The 18,506-nt window shown below is 38.2% G+C and overlaps 1 protein-coding gene across 1 annotated transcript in view; it reads left to right on the plus strand.

Moving 5' to 3' along the window:
- The window catches only part of myo15aa (myosin XVAa), an 83,139-nt gene extending 66,950 nt beyond the window's left edge, over positions 1-16,189 (plus strand). The window contains exons 51-64 of the mRNA XM_066689194.1: positions 293-365; positions 1,243-1,315; positions 1,876-1,949; positions 2,602-2,684; positions 3,996-4,126; positions 4,516-4,610; positions 6,447-6,524; positions 6,965-7,061; positions 7,575-7,735; positions 8,448-8,581; positions 9,058-9,191; positions 10,575-10,708; positions 11,256-11,396; positions 15,570-16,189. Coding sequence (XP_066545291.1) covers positions 293-365; positions 1,243-1,315; positions 1,876-1,949; positions 2,602-2,684; positions 3,996-4,126; positions 4,516-4,610; positions 6,447-6,524; positions 6,965-7,061; positions 7,575-7,735; positions 8,448-8,581; positions 9,058-9,191; positions 10,575-10,708; positions 11,256-11,396; positions 15,570-15,671 — 1,510 coding nt within the window. The 3' untranslated portion in view covers positions 15,672-16,189. The remainder of the gene's footprint in view (positions 1-292; positions 366-1,242; positions 1,316-1,875; positions 1,950-2,601; positions 2,685-3,995; positions 4,127-4,515; positions 4,611-6,446; positions 6,525-6,964; positions 7,062-7,574; positions 7,736-8,447; positions 8,582-9,057; positions 9,192-10,574; positions 10,709-11,255; positions 11,397-15,569) is intronic.
- The last annotated feature ends 2,317 nt before the right edge of the window (positions 16,190-18,506 follow it).

An 18,506-nucleotide genomic window follows, 5' to 3' on the forward strand; every position in this document is an offset into this window, starting at 1 on the left:
CATGTTTACATATATTTAAATATGTATAAGTAATACATAGATCCATTTAATAATATATAATAAAATAATGTAACAATCTACTTTAATATAATTATATAAATTACATAATAAATATTTTTATACAAGTTGTATATGGTTAAAAGTGTATTTAAAGAAAACGTAGTATGTTTTCTTAACTTCCTTTTAATGTACAGTTCATTGTTTACTACAATAGCATCCATCACACTTCAGTATCCATTTAAGGTTCTGCATTCAAGCAAAATAATGGGGGATCACTTCTTTGTTCATACAGTGAATCCTATAAGCAGAAGTCCAAGAAGGGCAAGGATTCCAGGGACCCCTCTGAAATGATGAAATATACCAAGGTAACCTTTTTTATGGTCGCAATCATTGTCATAATTACATATGAATGAATCTGGTTATTGCCTCCCCAAAGCAGGTATTTATATTTTCATTCCCATTTTCTGATTTGAGCAATTTGCCTTTGGTTTGCCAGGGAAATGCAGTTTAAGGTAATACATACAGGGTGTATATAAAATAAGTTGGCATATTCAGAGAATGATAAATACATATTTGCAGCATGGTTAAATTACAATCAGTTAATGTGTTCTTAATGAAAATGTCAGTAAAAAAACAGAGGGCAACTCAATCTGACCGGGTTTTGTGTATATAATTGCTTGTGTATATGGAAAGACATGGTACACAGCTGAAATAGGCTATTTTGTATTCATAGGGGCTAGGGATTATGACTCCCTGGTCACTGAGAGATTTTGACACAAGACAGGATTTTAAAGCTATCTGCAATGTTGCAGATATGTTGTTGCAATAAAAAGATCAAGTACAGGCTATTAACATATTTGCATCTCTAGGTATTTATCAAATGTTTTTGTGTTGTATGCAGACTTTAAAGTCACTGTTTATTTCTTATTAATTAATAAAGACTCCCATATAATGTTAGTTGTCTCCACTCGATGCCAAGGATAGTGAACAGCTGTTGTTTGTTACCTTTTTGCTGCCCATGATAAACAGGAATATTCCTCTCAGCAAGATTGTCATGATTATATTATGTTAATTTCTATAAGGGCAATATTCAACTCATGCTATCCAAAGTGTCAGTAATATGTCTAATGCCATTTTCCCTGTGGTCCGCTTTGTATGTGTACCAAAAACCATTGCTCCACAGTGTTTTTTTTTAAATGAAGTATTGGCCCTGTGTTTAATTTTCTTTTATTATCTCCATAGTCTCCCATTCAAGAATCCTTAATAGAGTTCAGCGATCAAAGCATGAACAAAGTTGCTGCAGAAGTTTTCCTGGGTGAGTGAAAAGCATTGCAGCTTATTCTCACTTAAATGTCACCTTTAATTTGAATGTAAATGATTAGGCTACTGTGAAACTGTAGCAAATATTAGGATCTGGTTTATTGAAAGCAATATTCTGCTACTTAAGCCATTTTGACAATAGCATATTTTTCTCTCCAGTTGCTTTAAAACAGGTCAGATTAGATCAATGTTTCGCTTTAATAAATAAAGAGGCCCCCCAAGTTGCTCAACAAAGAAAAGCCTTTCCTGAAAGTGCAAGTTAAGCTGTATAGTACAGACACTGCCAACTGCAAGTTGGACAATGTGATGAGGATTCCGCAAGAGGCACATGAAACAGGGTCTCTTACTCCCAGTCTTTCAGTCCTTTGTTACTCTTAACTCTCAGTGTCTCTCCTGTAGTCTCTTAAAAAAGGTGTGGTGCCGGTCCAGGTGGATAATTGACTGATTAGCCAACCATACATGAAGTTGTGCTGCATCCTCATGCAGGCCAATCAGTCAATTAAGCCTCCCAGTGTATGTGAAGATATCATTTTCTCAACTCTTTCCTGTTTCCAGCTGTGATGAAGTTCATGGGAGATTACCCTCTGAAAGGGCAGACTGAGCAGGACATCATCAGCATCATTTTAAAGGTACTGTCTGACCTATACCACCTCTCCTGCATACCACATCAACTTATCCCTGATCAGTATATTCATTGTAAACGAATTGCTATCTTTCAGGCTGAAATCCCTGAGACATATTATCATATTTTATATATATTACTACATAATCTTGCTAAGGTAGTGAAACACGTGATTAATTCACATCATGTATGCTTGATTCCCATCCAGTTTGAATAGCTAATTATGAGCCCTGTACAATGAAGCACCTTTTGAAGCTGATGTTGTTTGCTACATTGAGCAAACCACATGCTGTCAGTTGTTTCCGCCTTGATGCACTGTGACACATTCATGGTGTTATTGTGCTGAAAGATGTACTGGCTCTCACAATTAAATTCCATTTATGCTGTCACATATCAAGACACAAATGGGCTTAAATGGTGCTCATAAAAGAAAGAAAAAAGAAAACAACAGCTGTACAAAGAACAAAACTTCTACTACAGTCCATTAAATCAAGTCACCAAGCCAAGGTTTCTTAGATTGTGTTGTGTCATAGGCATCACTGTTGGCTCCACCCAATTCACTTTTAATGTTCATGTTTATGGTATTTTCTCCCCTAGGTAAAGATGTTGAGTAGGGAGCCTAATTATGCATTGAAAGTTTATTGCAACTGTTTTTGCAGAACTGTGGAGAGTACAGCCTCATGAAGGATGAAGCCTACTGCCAGGTCATCAAGCAGATCACCTCCAACACAAGCTCCAAAACGTAAGTGAAAAGTGATCAAAAATAAATGTCCCTGGAGAGACCAAAGTATATGGGTTTATAATATATAAACCATGAATTTGCCCCATGTAAAATTACAAGCAATGCAAAATAAGTAGGCTAAAACAGGAATAGTGTTACAAATGTGTTATTGACCTTTATTTGTTATTCTTATGGATATGTTTTTTAGTTAATTAATACATAAACAAAGAGAAGCTGTTTTTGTGACACAACCGTGTTATAATTATAAAACAGTGGTTATAATATTCTGAATGTTTATTGGTTAAGCAGATGTTCTTCCCCGAACAACTTTTTTTCTTTTGTTCTTGGAGCAAGAACAGTGCATCAAAATCAGGTTGTGCTCATTGTATTGGCTACAAAAAGAACAAAATAAATACAGACCCAACAATAGTTAGAATATCTTTGTTCAAATTTCATTCAATTAAAATAATATAATATAATGTGTATAATTAGGATGATAGCAACTCAAAACCTATGACACTTTCAGTTTTGCAGAAACAACAAGTTGTGCTAGAGACAGGTGACAGGTGTATGTTTTCATTCATAAATCATTTAGACTTGCCTATCAACAAACATGACAATTCGAACTGGAAAGCCAGAAGTGGAAGAAGTAAGCAGTTTTCACTTTACTGTAATTGCAGTAATTAATCATCCAAGCTAGACTTGTACACCACTGTAAAAGTGGAAAAGGCCTGAGGAAATACAGAAACTAGCCCATGGACAATAATATTGGGCACATGACTTTGCTTTGGAGGGGTGTCAGTACAGGTCCGTGGCCTATTTCAGTACATTGAACAGGTGACTAGCTTAGTAGATCAATAACTAACTCCTAGAGCGGACTGGATTGGGACTCTCCAGGACATTGGTTGAAGATCTCTACTGTAGATCACTGTATTGATCAGTCTGCTTTCATAAGGATCCTTAAAAATAAACTCTATTGTCTTATTTTACTTTTGAACAAATGAAAGTGAAACAGTCTTTCTCAGTCAATCTATAGAATAGCATTCCATCAGGGCCATTATACTGAATCAAACATTCGAAACATGTCAGCAAGCTTCCAGAGCAGCAGATGGTATTTTGTATTCATAGCGTCTTTATAAATATCATTAGGGTACTCTGTTTTGACAGATAAGGGTTGTATTCACAATGTCAGTGTGAATCCCTGAGCCAGAAGGAGACAGTGTTTGCTTGCTAAGTGTTCATATTGACGTGACGGTTCGTAATGGGTCAGTGTGAGTGCTGTGTCTGTGCCGGGGGCTGTGATGATAGACTGTCTTGTGCTGTGCTCCCCAGGGACAGCTGTCAGAGGGGCTGGCGGCTGCTGTACATCCTCTCGGCCTACTATTGCTGCTCCGAGGTCCTCAAGCCCTACCTGCTTAGGTTCCTCCAGGATGTCTGCAGGAGCCCGGGCCTGCACTTCCAAGGCACGTTCCCTCTCCCTGTGCCAGGGCTGCACAAGCCACTTACAACCTGCAGTTTGCCAACATACCAGATCTTCATTTAAAAAATTGAATATAGTATTTTCTATTAATCAAAGTGTTTTTTAACAGTACATCACTTTATATATTGAGGTTATGGAATAACTTAAGTCATTTGGCCAGGTTCTGTTGCTCAACACAACTTTCTCGATCAACTTGAGTTATACAATTAAAGTGTTTGTTTAAACCAATCATTGTCATAGAAGAACTATTGAATCCTACACGAATTCATTAGGAATTTGCTTCTCATTTTGGTAAAGTGTGACTGACACTTTCATTATAGGAACAAAAAAAGTGCGGTGTTCATTTATTAAATTGTTATTGGGTGTTGATAGGAATTGCAAAAGCCTGTGAACAGAACTTGAGAAAGACCTTCCAGTTTGGAGGCCGTAGCCAGTTCCCCAGCGGCATGGAGCTGAAGGCCATGGTGGTGAGTATAGTGATATGACTCACAAGTGTCCAGTCAGCATTTTAAACTCTAATACTGTAGTCACTATCAATAGGATTTCTCATGAAAATACAGATCTCTTTCAATATCAAAAAGCAATCATCAGCTGGAATTGCATCACACTTGTGGTAGGCTTCCTGGGTGTATGTCAAAACTGCCAGTAGGTTCTTCTGTTGGGTGACAGAGAAAGGAATAGAAGATATATATATATGCACTTCAGCTACTTAGTTGTTATTGCAGATATGATCTCGCACTGAGGTTCAGTTGCAGTTCAACCTGCCATTGCTATAACCTCCCAGCTGGTTGGTTATTAGTGTGTCGGACGTGTTCCTTAACCATCTCTTTTTTCTCTTGATTGTTGTGTGTATGCTGAGTATTGTTGCTGCTGACTTATACTCACCTGGCTCCGGTTACAGTTCAGTCCGACATTTTATAACCCAAAATGTCACTTTTGTTTCCAACAACTCAAAAGGGATTACACTGCTACTACTGTAGTAGCTCTCTATGCAATCACACAGTATTAGAGTTTCTGACACTCTGACGGTGTGGCCACAGGCTCCCCCGGAGGACCCGCACAACTGCAGCACATGCTGCCTTGGAGCACACGAGGGTAGCCCTCCTTGATCACACCTTGTGTGCAATCTGTTCTAAGTTTTAAGACAGGTCCCTAAAGCAGGGCCTGCAGAAAAGGAGATAATTCACTTGCTTTGAATGGGCTCCTTCACAGAGTCCAACCTCTTCTCAACCTGTGTCAGCTGAACCACTACCTGAAGGTGCTTTGGTTCAAAATGGTCAAGAACCATCTCACAGTGCATCCCACCCAGTGACTGGTTCCCCACTATGGATCTCACATACTTTCACGTCCCTATAGCACCAGGTCACAGGAAATACCTGCACTTTTATTTCCAACAGAAGGCAAATTAGTTTTATGTTCGTCACTTTGGTCTCTCCCTGGTTCCTTGTGCCTTTTCCACATGCATGGATGCCATGCTGCCCACCCCCACAATCCCAAAGTGTCAGAGTTCTGACATTTAGATGACTGGCTCATTTGCGTTCAGTACTTAGAGCAGGCAAGGACTAACACAACACTGGTCACAAACCAAGTCAATCTGGAGAAGAGCCAGCTGGCACCCAGCCAGCAGAGAGACTGTCTGGGACTGAGCTTCCTCAGTCAACAAATCTCCCTCTCCCTGTCCACTTTCAGGTTTAGAGCAGCAGTAAGCATGGTACAGTGTCAGTGGCTACTGGTTTTGTTGTCAGCAGCGTCCCAGACGATTCCACTCAGCCTACTGGACTTCAGATCTCTCAAGGCCGGGTTTAATTAGTTTGGTTTCCCCAGTCTGTAAAGCATCCCAATCAGACCGGTGTACAGGCCTGGTTTAGTTAGGCAGTCTGGGATGGTGTGGGCATCAGAGGCATGTGGACTGACACATCTGGTGGCCTTTAATCCAGAGGGGTGGCTGCATCCTGGGCGCTCCTCAGTGACACATCACTGTCTAACATTTGTGTGGCAGCTGCTGGGCTTTTCTTTTAGTGGTGAAAATAAAATTAAACAAAACAAAGATGAGTTTTGGGGCTTTTGTGGAAAGCCTGAGAAAGCAAGATAAATTTCAGGGAGGTTTCATGTTGCAGTTAGAATTCATACTGGATCAGGATATGATGATTTGGATTTGAATATAAGTGTGTTGTACTGTCTTAGATCAGTTGAAAATAAATGTTTTTTGTTCAGATGACTTAAGGTTTGGGTCACAGTTACAATAAATGAGAAAATATTGAGAAAACTTGGCTCCTCTCTAAGTTCTGTGTTTCTTCTCACAGGCTGGGAGAAGCTCCAAGCGGCAGTTATTCCTTCTTCCTGGAGGAATAGAGAGACACCTTAAAATCAAAACCTGCACGGTAAGTCCCCTCAGAGAGCAATTCAAAAGATACAATTAAGTCCTAAAATGTCCTGCAGAGCATGGACAACATACTATACTATGTACAGTTACTGCATTGGCTGCATTAAAAAAGAGAAAAGGTAGAAGATTGTAATTAGACAAAAAATTGGGTGTTCAGAGAAACCGAAATATTTAAAATCCACTAAATTAATTTATCAGACATGACACACATTTTTTAAAGTTAAACCAGGACACATGTTTCATACTGTTATAACACCTCTGTAAGTGTATTGTGTCTGTAGGGTAATTTTAAAGAGTCAATAAAATAATTATAATCTAGGAAATTGAGCATATGTTGTAGAACTTTTCTCGTTTATGTCTTGAGTGTTTTCACGTTCATAAGCTGAACAAAATGAGCTGACAAAATCTGAAATCTGTGTTTGTTTTGCCCACACCCAGATTGCTCTGGATGTCATCGAGGAGTTGTGTTATGAGATGGCCCTGCACCGAGCCGAGGCCATGGACGAATATGCCATATTTGTTGTCACTAACAGAGGTAAGTGAAGCTCTGGCAGCTGCAGGCATGAACAGTGACACCAACTTTGATTAGTGTAACAAAATATAAAATAATTACTGATTGGGGGAGGCCTCTTTCAGGTAGAGAAATGCAGTTTCTCAGTTTGGCCAAAAGGGGGGGGGATTTCCTTATTTTTAGTTCCATTCTATTTTCAAAATCAGTTTTAGGAGAGTTGAAATGTTTTTTGGCTTTTTCTCCAGCCAAGCTTGTTAATGAAATGGTATAATTAGCTGATTACCTGGATAGATTTAATACTTCTCTTTAGACTATAGGTAGTGCATTTTGAAATTACTTTTAAGCTTATGAACTGTATAAAAAATCAAATAATCCTGTGATTAACTACATTAATTAAGTAAATTGAGATGTCCAGCTGGAAGGAAACCCAGAAGACATTGCTGCCCTCCAAGAGGCGAGTTTGAGATAGCTGACTGGATTTTATAGGTGATGTATTCTGCACTGGCGGTTTTACTGTAGCTGACTTCCAATCTGCAGGTCAGAACGTACGCCCACTCAACAAGAAAGAGTACATCCTGGACGTAGCCACGGAGGCCGAGCACATCGACAGCAACTACAGCTTTTGGTTCAGGAGAGTGATTTGGGCGCAGCCGCTGAAATTCGACAATGAGCTCTGCGTCACCATGCATTACAACCAGGTACAACCCAGAGCCTCCAGTCATCATAGTTAGTGTCTTGAAACTGCTCTTAATATTACCATTTAAAAAAGAAAATCCTTCGAGGACTAGCTATACTAGGGCTGCCAAATAATCGTTGGATGTTTTTATATAAGAAATAAATGTAACGAACACAGAAAAAGTGGTAACACATTATATTACGGTGTCATTAGTAAACTATTGGTAAATAGTTTATAAAACAGTACAATTGATTAAATTATCAATAAACATTTATAAGATATAATGTATCATTTATCCAAAGAAAAATAAACTAAATAGTGATTTGGGAGCTGACAAAACACTGTTTTGTTTAAAATCTTTATTCTAAATGATACATCATATGTTATAAAGGTTTTCTTATACATGAATAATGGTTCCTAACTGTTTTATAAACTATTTGCCATTCATTTATTACTGACACTGTAATAAAAAGTATTACCAAAAAAGTCTTCATTTTAAACACTTAGAAAAACAAACCATGAAGGGGTCTGTTTGTCTTTTTGTTGTTTGAACTTTTGTGTTTGCAAAATCATGAGCTGCAAATTTCAGTAATGTTCTAGGTGAATAAAGGTCAACTTTGAATACCTTTACAACAGAGCAGAGAAGAATCCTAAGAATGATATATTCCAAACTGCTGTTTTGCAGCCCGTCACCAGCTTCAAGAGTTTGTGTCATGTGTGTGTCCTCCTGTTAGGTTCTCCCAGACTACCTGAAGGCCCTGCTGAATGTGATACCTCAGGGGCGGGTCAGTGAGCAGCAGCTCCAGCAGGTGTCCAAGCTGGCGGCCCTGCAGCACCGCGCCAAAGACAGCATCTACCTGCCCACCGTGTATGTATATAGGACCACTGCAGCTGCCACAATTTCAATAAAATAATCTTACAAACATTTGAATAGCAAGACGTAAACATAAAGTATCTGCAGGCCCTTTTTAGCAAAACCTAATTACAATCATTGTTGAACATAATCGATCTTAATTCTATTTTTAAGTGAAGGGCAGGTTGAAGTTCTCTTATTGCTGTTAGGAGAGATTCCCAAAGTGCGGGAGCAATGCAGGACACAGATGTCATCAATGTTGGATTTGGAACAAAATGTTATACAAATAAGTAAAACTCAGGACCCTGCCTAAAGTCTTCAGAAGTGAAGATGTCTCCTATCCTATTATAGTGGCCCTCCTAGTTCTCATATTTTCTTCATGCTTTTAGCATTGAGGTATTAACATTAACAAGGTTCAGTTTGCTGGAGCTTGTTTCTGAAATGGCGTTCCATTAATGGCTGTTTTTCCTGCCTCTCTGTCTTGCTCCTAGCCGGGAGATCCAGGACTACATCCCTCCTCAGCTGTACGGTCAGCAGCGGCCACAGCCCTGGCTCAACATGGTGACTCAGCACATGCAGCAGGTCCAGGCCTTGAGCCCACACCAGGCCCGAGCCCAGTTTCTAGGTAAGAATCTAAATTACACCCAAAGTCACTCCCCTAGATTTGAAAAAGTACAGCCCCTCTCCCTCGTGTCTGTAGGGTACATCAGTTTGTTTCAGGCTGTGTAGAGGCATGCCTGTAACAGCGGCCCCAGGCCACGGAAAATTGGAAGACCCAAGTCATGCCCAGAGGGATGGAGATGATAGTACACACATATCATCTCCTCTCAAACAGCTTTCTTGGGTAAAGGAAGACACACCAGACTGCCAACAGAGACCACTTCCTCAGCAGAGTCTGTAACAATGTAGTATTAGTAATGCGGGGTAATAAATGTTCAATGTCCCAGCCAGCTTCTTCATGCATCATTAATTCCAGACATTTTACCTGTTCGGTATATTTGTTGCTCTTGTGCAACTGGTGAAAACAGATAGTGCAGCAAATGAAGCTTCCTTGCTATACTTCGCAGGTTACCATCCATCACATCCTGACAGAAAATCACATTAAGGGAGTGTGAGAATGTACCTGTGTCTAGACGGACTGAACTTTTCCAGTTACTGTGTTGAGGCTCCTATTCTCTTAAAAAGTGTAAAAGTCATCACCTGTAATGAATGAAAATCAGATCTGCTTTTAAAACTATACACACAATTACAATTCTGAAGATTTAATTCTCCTAAATCTAGTTTTCATCAATGATATGGTGTCCCACAAACATCTCCAACCATACAGAGGCCCCCGTGTATGTGAGCTGCAAGTTTCATGACCTAGTGTTGTGTGTTGTGAAAATGCTGCTGTTGCTTACTGTGGACTACATCTTGATCTATTCTAAAAATGTATTAGGTCACAGTGCAACACAGTAGGACTTGGTAATGTCAAACTTTCCACTTAAAGAATAGCTATACAGTCAGGATCATGGTTATTATGATTCATGATAATATATGTCTGATGGTTCAAATTAAGACACCCACTACTATAAGACGCCATAACGTTGATGGAAATCAATCTTAAATTTGCAGCTTTCGTTAAAAATAACTTTTCCATTTTAAATTCAAATCTGTTTTTGATAGTTTTTTCCTAACAAATCTCCCACATGTTGAGACCAAAATGTAATCTTCCTGCTGAGATGGATTTAAATTGCTCTTTGACAGTGATGTTCTAAACCAAGCCTTTTTTTGACAATTCCAGTCCTTGAGGATCAAAAGAGTTTCCTGTTTTTTAATCCACCCCAGATAATTGGGTGAAATCTTATACTCCAAGTCTAAATCAGCTGCTAATTTACAGGCACCTTTCAAATCAGTGGAAACCCAGCTCTAGAAGACTGGAGTTGTCACTCTACTCTACTTAACTGATCCCCACTGTGCCTGTGAGTTATTCTTGGTCAGTCAGTCTTTGTGTTGTTGTTCACTGCAGGGCTAGTGAGCGCCTTCCCCATGTTTGGCTCCTCCTTCTTCTACATCCAGAGCAGCAGTAATAGCTCCATTGTGGCTCCCTGCATCCTGGCCATCAACCAGAATGGCCTCAACTTCCTCAGCAAGGACTCCCACGTATGTTCACATCTTTTCTCTTTATTAGAAGGACTAGATACTGTACTGTAAGGCACTGTATACCTTTGACATATAGGAACGTTCTATAAATCTCATTTTCAAATCTCATAAATTTCATACAGGGATCAAACCCTGGACCATGGGGTTATCATCACAGGTTTAGCAGCCCAGGTCCTATATGCACAAAGAAAAAGTAAACTAAATAGATTGAAATAGATTTATGTATCTTTGCATGTTGCTATATTGTATAAGTTGTATACCACTTTTCCAAATCATGTATATCATATCCTTAAATTATATTCTTATTTGTTGTGATGAAATCCCCTAAACACACAGCAAATTCAGCAAAGTAGATATCTTCAAATAAACAAGAGGGAATCAAACGAGGAGTGCGATCTAAGAGTTCTTGTATGTCCTTTATTGATATAACAAGATCACAAATTAAACACATCTGTTTCACCTCTATATTTGGCAAACTTGTATCTGAAGACACAGTTGTTCAGTAACAGACTCCCTCAGTACAGCCCTGCTCCCCTGTTGATTTCAGGAGCTGCTGGTGAAGTTCCCTCTGAAAGAAGTGCAGTCCACCCGCACACAGAGACCCACAGCCGGCTCCAGCTTCCCCTATGTGGAGATCATGTTGGGAGACCTGATGTCTCAGCGCATCACACAGCTCCAACTCGAGCAGGTATGAATGCAACAACTATCTCCCCTGCCTGTCCTTGTATTACCCTGTTTGACTGTTCTTCCCACAGATCCTATGAAGACTGAAAGCCAGTGCAAGGTCATGCCAGTATTTCTACTTCATTGCATTTCTGCCAGAACCTTGGAGGACTATTTGTTATGTAGCAAATGAGCAAAATCCAATCAAATAATACTAGACATTATTTAAGCCCTCCTTGATCCTTTCTGATTCACTCTTTTAATTTTAAGTGATCACTCCCGCTTTCATTCTGCTACTGCCACCAGAAGACTATTTTTCTTATTTGTTCTTAATTGGGTAATAGAGTAATGAACTACCTTCATCAACTTTAATAAATGTTATGATCTAAAACAGATTAAATGGTACCTGGCACAGTTCCTAAAATTATGGTTTCATGCGTTTTCATGTGTTGCTATAGAGCATAAGTAAGATGTATACCACTCTTCCAGATTGATTTTAACATGTAAGCAGCTTGTCAAAAGCCAGCATGTGAGCTCTTCCAGAATTTCAGGTTGTGTTGTGTCATAACATCTTGGATAGCGGAAAAACTACAAATTCACCAGATTTGTCTTCCTTGGCAGCTTGAGTCATTATTATCAAGTCAACCAAGTGTTAGTCTTTACTTTCGTACTCTATATCTGTACTCCTTGATAGTAATTACAGTTTGCATAGACAACATGAAGCGTTACTGTGTCCACGGCTTAGAGAGAAAAGGAAAGTTATTAATCTCCTTTCCAATTACAGGAAATTAATGCAAAGTTGAGGTTGTTTGTGGAAGAATATGGAGTAAGATATACTAACACTCATTTGACTTGTTAATTATGACTCAAGTTGCCGCTGGGAATGCAAATCCAGTGAATTTGTATTTTTTCCATTATCCATGAAGTTATGATACAACACATCCTGAAACATTAGCAACATGTAAAGATGCATAAAACCATCATTTTAGGAACCATGCCAGTTTCCCAATTGAATATTAAAAGTTATCCAAGTAGTAGAATCATGATCATGATAAATTCTACTTAGCACAACAGATGGGTATTTAAGACAATGGGATTATCTGACATTAAGAGCATGTCTTTAGGTTTTAGACAGATTGCAAAGAGGAGAGACTAAGGTTTGCACAGAAATATAAATGGAAATGTCCCTTATGTACTGTGATTCAAGTGAAGGCGTTTCTTTCATGAGGAAGTGAGTACTGCAGCATACAGCATGGAGGTTTAATATCCTGAGCAGTTTTTTTTCTTGCTTTTTTTAACATAACAGAATAACTAATATATTTCATTATATTATATAATGTAGATTTACATAATTCATCTCTTAACTGTGGGGCCTGGCCACACTACAATAATAAATGGGAGTATGAAAGACACAAGCTGTCAGAGAAAGCTGTTGTGACTCAAGTCTGGTAGGGACAGCGTTTTTGTTAGAGTCACAGACATCACAGCCATCTGACAAAACTCCGGACTAAGATAAGAAAGGACAGAGCGGTTGAATTATTAAAACTGATGACATGGCTGTTAGATCAGTCTTCAAGAATGGGGAGAAACATAGGCAGGATTTCAGCTTGGTGAATGGTGTCCTAAACAGCAATCCCTGCCAGCTATTTCCCATTGAGACAACACTATTAATAAACCACTGTGATAAAACAGTGGTGTAACCTACCACCACACATACATTGAGTTACGAAAGGAGAAAACAGGGGAACAGACTGGAGAAAAATGGTGCTGTGGGAGGGAGCGGGGAGAGACGATAAAACGGAAGGATAAGAGGAAAGAGGGGACTGTCAAGCAGGAAAGAAAAGTATTTTTAACAATAAGATATAATAAGAAATTATAATAATAAATGAATCAGTTCTGTTCTAATAATTATGAGTTATTCTAAATTATTCTAAGCCAGGTGACCGCTACAACACTTTAAATTGCTATCAAACATTAAATTGGAAACAATCATGAAAAAATACCATGTTACACCTTTAAGAAACTATTTTGATTTGAGCTTTTCAATTTTGTGAATTGTGAATATGAATATTCAATACACGTTCATATAAGAGGGCTGTATTGGCTAATGAAATTGTCTTGGGCAAATGGTTTGATAAGGATCTATACATTCAATGCAGAACAGACACGCTGTTAGAATGACTAATAGGAAGTAGCACCGGAACTGGCTTGGGTGTATATATAGAGAAGGAAGTCCACAGCTGAACACATTACAGACGTATTCACAGTTTCAGTCACTAGGGGGTTGGGAAATTTAATATGCATAGTATGTTGGTTGGGACAGTGAGGATGCACCAAGATTACGACCAAGGCCAAATCAGACCTTTGACCTTTCCGAGAATTGTAAATTACAAACTTGTTTACTGTATTGTTAAAAACTACTTTTTACTACTTTTAATTTTAAAAAATGATATAAAACAAATTAGTAATTTGTGATTCGAACTATCCTCAATGTTCTCTGATTCGGTTCATGCTTAAATAGTAGGCCACAGCAAAACAACTGTTTCCTGCAAAGCACACTAGGGGTAGCACCAGGAAATGCTGTAGAAATGCATTGGAAAACCAGATACACACTTACAAGGCAAATCATTGTAATGATGGTAGCAATACTTTCAGATGGAAGTACACACAGCTTTATAACAAAAATGAAAGAAAAACAAATGGATGAAACATATAACTGTGATATCCATTAGAAAATTGTTTTTAACAATGTACATAAGCTTATAGCCAGATATACAGTCATTTGGGAAGTGTTGTTCGACTTCAAGGATTTTGTCTGGTTTAACCAAAGAAGAGCAAAGGGCAGCTGGAAGAGTTGGAAGGTCAGGTATACTGCTCAGTTGTTAAATGTAACTCTTCATTAGGTTGATAATGATAAAATTAGCATGTTAATAATAATAATACACATTTCTATTACATTACTGAAAGCGTAAGACTCATCTGCAGTTATAAGAACACTGTGAGTCCAATATAACCCCTACAACATTATCGCATGGTCTACATTGATATATGGCTTTTCAGGAAGATTTGTCCTGATCATGCATATCTTAAAGGACCATTTCTCTTTATGGCTATTTGCTTTTCATTATACAAATGTCATGTTGCAGACAGTTTACTCAAGGTACGTTAAATTCCTAAACATATTCTGTATCGGAGTCGTTCTTGTTTTTAGAATCTGAGTCAGACGGTGTCATAACGATCTGCAAATAACAGCAATAATTTACACCACAAAAATGAAAGCACCTTTATTTAAGTCAACAAGTATTTTAGATAAAAGGGTTGTTATACTAAACAAAATTTGATTTAAGTTCTGCTTCTAATATGACACACTCTATTTCTGTGGACAAATACAATTTTATATTGTCTATAAATGTAAACATTAAACATTAACATCACATTCTTATACACCCGTATGACAAACAAATGCATCTCATACCCAGGGCAAGAAATAGTTGTGGTCATTGTGGATTGTCTGGTTTTTACAAGGGAACTTTATAGTTGGCACAGAACATGTAGTACTAGTATTTGGTAATGCACTGTATTAGATTGATACAGAGACATGGTGGAAAGAAAGAAGGAAAGAAAGATTGAGAGATACATAGTAATAGGTTATTTTACTTATTATTCATAATCACTATGTTCAAAGTGAACATTTCAAATGAATACACACAATTTTATACGAAAACCTGGATCTGTCACTCGCACAAAATATTTCCATTAAAACCTCTATTCCTTATTTGAAAGGAGTGAGAAAATATAATATATATTTTTTTTTTACATGAACTCAAGCAACACTGGGAAACCATTTTTACATTTGGATTAACATATAAACAATCATTTGTTTCTGGACACAGTGACGAACACAGGGTTTTGAATGAAGTCCTTATGAAGACACCACAACTAAGGCAGATTAGAGTATTGCATTCTGTGATACAAACACAGCTGTTTTGATATAAACAAACGGCATTATTTGGACACTTAACATTCAAAGAGAAGGTTAATGGAAAGCATTTTTACATCCAAAAATGTCCTGTCTGGTCTATTCCAGATGGGAGCTGGATTAGAAAAAAATGCACAGAATTCAAACAGGTTTAAGAGGGGTATGTATAACATTTTTGTAGATGTGTTTCTAAAATGTTGTGTGGACTGGTCTTTGCAGGGTTTGGAGCTGTGTCGGGTCATCGCCATGCACATGGAGAATTTACTGTCGGCACGGGAGAAGAGACTAACCCTGCCACCCAGTGAGATCACCCTGCTCTGAGTCCAGCCAGCTGACACCCCAGCTCCCTGTGCTTCAGCAGATACATCTGATTTTCTACAATAACACAAATGAAACTACAAACAACAAAACAAAACAGAACTCCTATATTTCAACTACCTCTTTTTTTAAGTGGTTTTATATTTAAGACAACAAACGTTGCGTATAACTAAATTTATTCCCATTTTAACTTGAAGTATCCTCATTGCATCTAACCCACACAAACACTTGCTTTTCAATGCATACATTAATGTATGTTTAAAAATGCGTATATAGTACCATCCTTCAATTATAAGTAATATGTGACTAATCAATGCCTTTAAAAAGTTGTATTAGTATATTAGTATCTGTTTATATGCCTTAGTGGGTTTTTTTTGTATATTTCCATACAAATGTTTCTCATCATGAAAGTGCAATATATTACTTTTTTGAAATCTAACGTTCCATATTGTGATCATTAACATGTCTTTAAAAGCATTTGCACTTGCTGATATATATATATATATATATATATATATATATATATATATATATATATATATACACTCACCTAAAGGATTATTAGGAACACCATACTAATACTGTGTTTGACCCCCTTTCGTCTTCAGAACTGCCTTAATTCTACGTGGCATTGATTCAACAAGGTGCTGAAAGCATTCTTTAGAAATGTTGGCCCATATTGATAGGATAGCATCTTGCAGTTGATGGAGATTCGTGGGATGCACATCCAGGGCACAAAGCTCCCGTTCCACCACATCCCAAAGATGCTCTATTGGGTTGAGATCTGATGACTGTGGGGGCCAGTTTAGTACAGTGAACTCATTGTCATGTTCAAGAAACCAATTTGAAATGATTCGACCTTTGTGACATGGTGCATTATCCTGCTGGAAGTAGCCATCAGAGGATGGGTACATGGTGGTCATAAAGGGATGGACATGGTCAGAAACAATGCTCAGGTAGGCCGTGGCATTTAAACGATGCCCAATTGGCACTAAGGGGCCTAAAGTGTGCCAAGAAAACATCCCCCACACCATTACACCACCACCACCAGCCTGCACAGTGGTAACAAGGCATGATGGATCCATGTTCTCATTCTGTTTACGCCAAATTCTGACTCTACCATCTGAATGTCTCAACAGAAATTGAGACTCATCAGACCAGGCAACATTTTTCCAGTCTTCAACTGTCCAATTTTGGTGAGCTTGTGCAAATTGTAGCCTCTTTTTCCTATTTGTAGTGGAGATGAGTGGTACCCGGTGGGGTCTTCTGCTGTTGTAGCCCATCCCATCCGTTGTGGCTTCACAAATGCTTTGCTGCATACCTCGGTTGTAACGAGTGGTTATTTCAGTCAAAGTTGCTCTTCTATCAGCTTGAATCAGTCGGCCCATTCTCCTCTGACCTCTAGCATCAACAAGGCATTTTCGCCCACAGGACTGCCACATACTGGATGTTTTTCCCTTTTCACACCATTCTTTGTAAACCCTAGAAATGGTTGTGCGTGAAAATCCCAGTAACTGAGCAGATTGTGAAATACTCAGACCGGCCCGTCTGGCACCAACAACCATGCCACGCTCAAAATTGCTTAAATCACCTTTCTTTCCCATTCAGACATTCAGTTTGGAGTTCAGGAGATTGTCTTGACCAGGACCACACCCCTAAATGCATTGAAGCAACTGCCATGTGATTGGTTGGTTAGATAATTGCATTAATGAGAAATTGAACAGGTGTTCCTAATAATCCTTTAGGTGAGTGTATATATATATATATATATATAATGTGTGTGTGTATTCCATATGTATATGTCCAATGACTCCAGAAATACTAGTAATATATTTTGTAAAAAAACAAAAGAAACCAAAACCAAGGAAAGATTTCTGTGTATAACCTTTTTTATTTTAATGTAAAACCACATTTTAATGTAATACAATACACAAAAATCATAATAAGTATTCTCTTGATCATGTTGTTTGTTCTTCCATTTCTAGGATAGGTAGAACATTACAGTACACTGAAAGAAAATGTTTCAAGTAAGATTCTCCAAATTCAATTAAAAAAATAAAGGTTCCATCCTATTAATGCTGATGCTATGGAATATCTCTTTCTTAAGGATACACATTAAAAAAAACATGCTTTGGAGGGAGTTTTCCATATAGTTTATATAATTTGTATTTATTTTATTTTAAAAGCTATTTGTCTTGTACAGTTAAGATAACCACAGCACAGAGGAGTACTGAGAGTTAGAATAGCTGACATGTGAAGGGTCTAATGGCAGGGGTTATTCTGGTTTATAAATCTACACATGCCGTACGTCCATTTGCTGTAATGTCTATACCACCGGTTGCATTGTTACCAAATATTTAAATCACAAATATGTCATCTGTTGCTTCAATCCTCCCTCCCACCCCACCCCAGTAACTAATCAGCTTATTTTTTCATGTCCACCCCCTTCCCTTTGACTGACTTTCTCCAGCATACTAGTGGAAAAAGACACTAGACCAGAGCCCTGCATTGTACGCTTACATCAGTCTGCATGACGAGCAGCATTTTGATTATCTTTCTGTTTCAGTTAAAGTACCCCTGCAACAATTTCTATTGTCAGCCTATTGCAGCAGTTATCGGGGTGGAGGAAATCCAAGGACATGATGACATTGCCGTTTGTATTTTTCTTTTCCTATTTTCCAGACGATTTGTGCATGTCTGAGTGATCGCCCATCCCCAGCTATGATCTGAAATTCAAATTGTATGCATTAATTTTCTTTCATTAATAAACATGATAATTTCATGTCTCAGGGGAAATCTTGCAACTCTGTTGATTGTTTTTATTCCACTGTAGTTATT

This window comes from Amia ocellicauda, chromosome 17 (assembly GCF_036373705.1).
Source record: "Amia ocellicauda isolate fAmiCal2 chromosome 17, fAmiCal2.hap1, whole genome shotgun sequence".
In the NCBI taxonomy this organism is placed as follows: domain Eukaryota; kingdom Metazoa; phylum Chordata; class Actinopteri; order Amiiformes; family Amiidae; genus Amia; species Amia ocellicauda.